We start from the raw sequence: 5,149 nt of genomic DNA on the forward strand, positions 1-5,149 counted from the left end.
ATGCTTAAGTCAGTGAGTTGGAGTTTTTGGAGAGAGAGAGAGAGAGAGAGAGAGACTTTGAGTGTTAAATTGTGCGTACCTTATGAGGTTGGAAATGAGACCTTTAAATAGGCATTGTTTGGCGCAAGCTTCACGCACTGCGTCCAAGATCTCCGGGAAGACGTGGCTACCGATCCGAAGTCCTCAAAGGTAATTTCGCATGCAGAGGACTCGAGAATGATAGGATGAATGTGGATGAGGTCGGCGAGCACATCTCACAAGTCACCACTTGGTCCTCAATCAGGTCGGCAAGTCTTCAAGGGACGAAATGCTACTACTTGACCTGCCAAGGTGCCCGAGTTACGTTTGAGGTGCCTTGGATTGATTCTGGGGTGTGTCACTTTGACTTGGCCAGATATGCTATTATCTGTGTGGCACTAAGGTGTCAAGCGGTAAAGACGAATGCCACGTGTCACTAGATCAGTGGAGTACTCACTCACGCAACAATAGCTCAATCTTGTCAAAATTTGAGCACTAAATTGAGAGCCCTAGTCATTTTTTTTTGGAATAAAGAGTACGTTAAATAGGTATTGATTATTGATCAAATCGTCTATTAAGGGTGCACCACTCGCATGGTCATCACAACCAAGGTTCAAAATATCATTATGTCTGATATGCCGGTAGGGGCATATCGGAAAAATTGATACACATTTTAGTTGTTTTTTTTTTTTATTTTTTTACAACCGATTTACGGGACAGTTTAGATTTCCTCTATCCCGTGAACTAGTCAAATCTCTAATACAACCATATTAAGGGCATATTAAAAGGTCCCGGAATGATGCATATTAACCAATACGTGTCAATAATTTAAGCATTGATCACAAGACACCGTTAAGTCAATAGAGGTAAACTGAAACGGGATCTCCTCCTCATAAGAACTCTGCCGATGTCTATCCACAACGCATGTACTTACGTTGCTTCGTCTTTGTTGTACATACATGCGCATTTGCCGAGCTCATCTCAGTACGTACAATAGGGTATAAACAACCACCTCTTCGTGTGACGGGATCATGATAGGATGTGCGTATGAGGCGCGGGTGTGAGGAGCAGATCCGATCTCTCCCTTCGTCCTTCATTCACTCCCCAACCCGATAAACCAAGCGACAAAAATAAATCAATAATATTTCCAACTGTATTTAGTGTATATATATCTACTCAACCGTACATCGTCAACCAAACCAGGGCCGCCCCTTCTTTTACTTTCTACAATAGCCGGAGAAATCAACAAAATGCCACCAGCCGAAAGAAAAAGGCCACCACGCACCAAGAGACAGAAAGAGAGAAAGAGGGGGGAAATAATATTATCCCTATTACCTATATAGCGACACCAGCTCAAAACATGATTTACTCAAAAACCACAAGCCCGTAAAAGGGACGACAAAAATGGTAATTTTCTTTTCATCTCCAATTTCCAGGTCATGGTTCAAAGAGCAGAATTCAAGGAACTTTCGCTTAGCATCATGTTAGGCAACAAGGAGAAACTGCCCATTTGTCCTTGAAAGAAGCTCATATCTTCGCTGGCTGGGAAATCCAACAGCAATTGCAATGACGTCTCTGATGACTCATCCAGCTCGTTCGAGCTCGAGCAGTCTGACCTAGCTGCAACCTCTTCCGCGTCCGATCTGCTGTTTCCACACTGCACCCCTTCGGGTTGATCTGTAGTAAGTGCAACCGCCATTGCCGCAGGCACCACCTCTGTTGTCATCCCTGATCCCCATTTCGTTGATGACGATGCCTGGGACATGGGGCTTTGACATGCCAACGATTCTCGCCCGTTTACCCTCCGAAACGATTCCCCAATTTCAGAATTCCACATGCGTAGAAAGTAATCAGTATCGGATTTCTTAGAAGAAGATGGATGGTTTGAGAGTAACGATTCCCTTGACAGCCGAGCCTCCGCTTCGAGCCTAGCGCTCTCCCATTGTGCCATATGGCGCGTCGAAGGAGATGCCGATGGAGTGACAATAAGCCCAGAGGAAAGGGCGGGAGGAGCATGCGTCTGTGGATCGAGACCCATGGAGAGAAGGCGCTTCTTCAAGTGGGTGTTCCAGAAATTCTTGATCTCGTTATCCGTTCTTCCTGGCAACTGGGATGCTATGGCAGCCCACCTGTAAAACTCACCCTCTTCAGTTTCAGTACTCAAAGCTCGAACAGAACGGAAGCAAGTTTGCAATAAATTGATCTACCCCGGCGTAAAATGGAGAGCCGATTCGGTAGTCAATCAAGCGAAAAATTATTTGCAATCCCCTTTCTTTTATTAGCTTAAGTGGGTTTAAATTTTTCATCACCAAAAACACAACCAAATTGAACTTGCTTATGCTGTTTGACACGATCCATGTCAGTGTCCGATCGACGACACCGACAACTTTGACAATTGGACGTTAAACAAACAGTGTCACCCTTTTTCTAATTAATGTGGTGCTCTGATCAAATTAAACGATGATCTCATACAAGCGGTTCTTGTTCTAGTCAATCTGGCCTTATATTACACATATCACACCAAATTAGAAATCTGCTTTTCTTTAGCAACTTCTCTCTGTGATACGAATTGAATTTTTGAAGTCTTGGAGAATGGAGATGGATTAGCTCCCCTGATTGTTCACAGTTCAACTTCGAAGTGGACCCGTTTTATCTGCAATTAATCAGTGTGTGACATGCCGGGGGTGGGGGAACATATACCAGTTGGACATTAAAATATGAACACGTAGTGGGTTGAAAGCATCACAAGGTTATTAGGGTTGACCGGCCGGTTAGGGATCGATAAAACACAGTCGTCAACTAACTTCAAAGTTAGAGAGAGAGAGAGAGAGAGATTAAAGAGAACCTGTTTCCAAGAATGCCATGCAACTGGATAATAGTCTTCTCTTCAGAGTGGGTGAAAGGACCCCGCTTGATGTCCGGTCGAAGATAATTCGTCCATCGAAGTCTACAGCTCTTCCCACAACGCAGAAGTCCTGCCATGGCATATATAAGCCCCCCACCCAGTTCATTCATAAATCATAATGAACAACAACCAAAGAACAGGATCACAGCTTTTACGTTGACAAGTAACAAATGCATATGACAAAGTCATCAATATCATCGCACAGGCCTAGATTCATACAGCCGACACTCATTAAACTCCTTCATAATTAGAGAAAGAGACTATACCCTTATTTTAATCTCATCTCTACAGAAAGTAGGATCACTCATCATTCAAAGCATGCAAATGCACTTCCCAAAGCTACAGCCTCTTAGTTACTTCTTCAAAAATAACAAAAAAAAAAAAAAAAAGTAAGATGCATCACAATATTAGATTCATGTATTTTGTATATTTCATCTTCTCTACTTGGAATTCGGAAGTAAGGCAAAGTTGGTATTACAACAATATTTGATTTGAAGCTAAACATGAGTGAAGTGTCAAGACGCAGTATACTAACAAGTAATAACCGAAAATGCTCTTCACGTCCCAGAAAGCAATATACAAACAGTCTCCTCTGGTTAATTAATTTTGATTTTAACGAAGACAAATTACTAAAAATAAATAAAATAAGCTTCTGCAAAAAACAAAACCAAAACAGATGTTCAAAGCATCTCGAATCATCTTAAACGTGTCGAGATGTACTGATAACAATGCGCAGTACCGACTATAAATCGATTCCACGGAGTCTAAAAACCAACCAGCTCGATGGAAAACTCGTCTTCCTCTTTCATTTGAAAAACTATACCATGACCCAACGTAACTCTCAAGTATTCAAAGAAAAAGAAAAAGAACTCTGCGAACTCCATAGTTCAAATAGACAAATACTTCCTCAAAAGAGAGCCGAGGGAAGCATCACCTTTTTTTTCATTCATTCCTTTGCTCTACGCCACTTCAAGATTTTTTTTTCGGGGAAAACAAAAGGGGAAAAGAAAAATAAAGAAGGCTTCTCAAGAATAAATGACCATTCCAACCGATCAGAGAGTCTGATCTTTAATGAATAATGGCCAGTAAAAGGGAAGAATGACAAAAACAAATCTAACCTGCGTGCTTAGGAAGAGATCTCCAGCTACCGTGGCCGTGCTTTTTGATATATTCAACTAGGATCTCATCTTCTTCGGGTGACCAAGGTCCTTTCTTCAGTCCTTGCTTATCACAGCATGGAGCTCTTCCCATGTTCTTTTACTCCTCTTAAATGAAGCACGAAAGCAAGGAAAAAGATCAAAAGCTTTAAGCCCAGAGATCTTTATAACAGAAAGAGAAGAAGATCGATCACTCGATGGATCAACCGAATCCCAGCGCTTTAAATGCGACGATAATATCTATGGAAATCGAAGCCATCAAAATACGAAATCGAGGACGATCGGCGACTTCGAAGCTGGCCTGCATTAAATGATACCTCCAAGGACTCATCAGTATTTCTTTTCCGTTTTTTATTTTCTTCTTTCGAATAGCAAAACAATAAGAATTTACTTTTAAAGAAAAGTTAGAAACAAATAATAATTGAAAAAAAAAAAAAACTACACTTATCGAACATAATCGAAGATTAAAGAAGATGAAGTCAGAATTAGCTAGTAGTGATTCTTACGAGAAAAACAAAGTAAGATTAAAGAGAGCGATTAATGCTATAGTTCATCATTAAACGATGAAAGTGGTGATTCTCTCTTCTGACTTGTCCAAAACCCCAGTAGGGTTTCATTTCATCTGTGCTCTAGTACTGCTTCCTCACCCTTAAAAGTTTGAATCAACCATCTCTGCCATTAGGGTTAAGGTTTCACAAATTGGGAAATCTCGGGGTCGGAGATACATTTCCGTTTCGATGATCAGATTCTGTGCTCCTTTGTCTTCGTCCAGCTCTTCCTGGCTGCCACCTTCTGCTGCTTTCGATTGAATGAATGAACCCATGTTACATACATGGATAATAAATGCTACAAAGTGACCAGCCAAAACAAAAACTATCAAATTACTTTAAATTTAAATAATAATAATAATAAATAAACAAAGGTTTATAATTTGTTAAAAATAAAGGGTGTCAAACTTTGTGTTAAGTCAATAATGGTGACAGTGACGTACGATTACGTAAATGCAACCCTTCTGAGAGATTTGCTGCCGGGTGTCTACCGACTAGCCATTTATTCTTTTTTTTTTTTT

The 5,149-nt window shown here is 40.8% G+C and overlaps 1 protein-coding gene across 1 annotated transcript; it reads right to left on the reverse strand.

Moving 5' to 3' along the window:
* Positions 1-1,141: 1,141 nt before the first annotated feature.
* On the reverse strand, positions 1,142-4,921 carry LOC148879980 (transcription factor MYB17-like). The gene is made up of 4 exons (XM_088961768.1): positions 4,587-4,921; positions 4,042-4,381; positions 2,864-2,993; positions 1,142-2,147 (listed from the first exon to the last, which is right to left on the reverse strand). The coding sequence occupies exons 2-4, from the start codon at positions 4,172-4,174 to the stop codon at positions 1,463-1,465; spliced, it is 948 nt and encodes a 315-aa protein (XP_088817894.1). The 5' UTR covers positions 4,175-4,381; positions 4,587-4,921; the 3' UTR covers positions 1,142-1,462.
* Between the last annotated feature and the right edge of the window lie 228 nt (positions 4,922-5,149).

This window comes from Nelumbo lutea, chromosome 1 (genome assembly GCF_056320005.1).
Source record: "Nelumbo lutea isolate HS-2025 chromosome 1, American lotus-T2T, whole genome shotgun sequence".
Classification (NCBI taxonomy): domain Eukaryota; kingdom Viridiplantae; phylum Streptophyta; class Magnoliopsida; order Proteales; family Nelumbonaceae; genus Nelumbo; species Nelumbo lutea.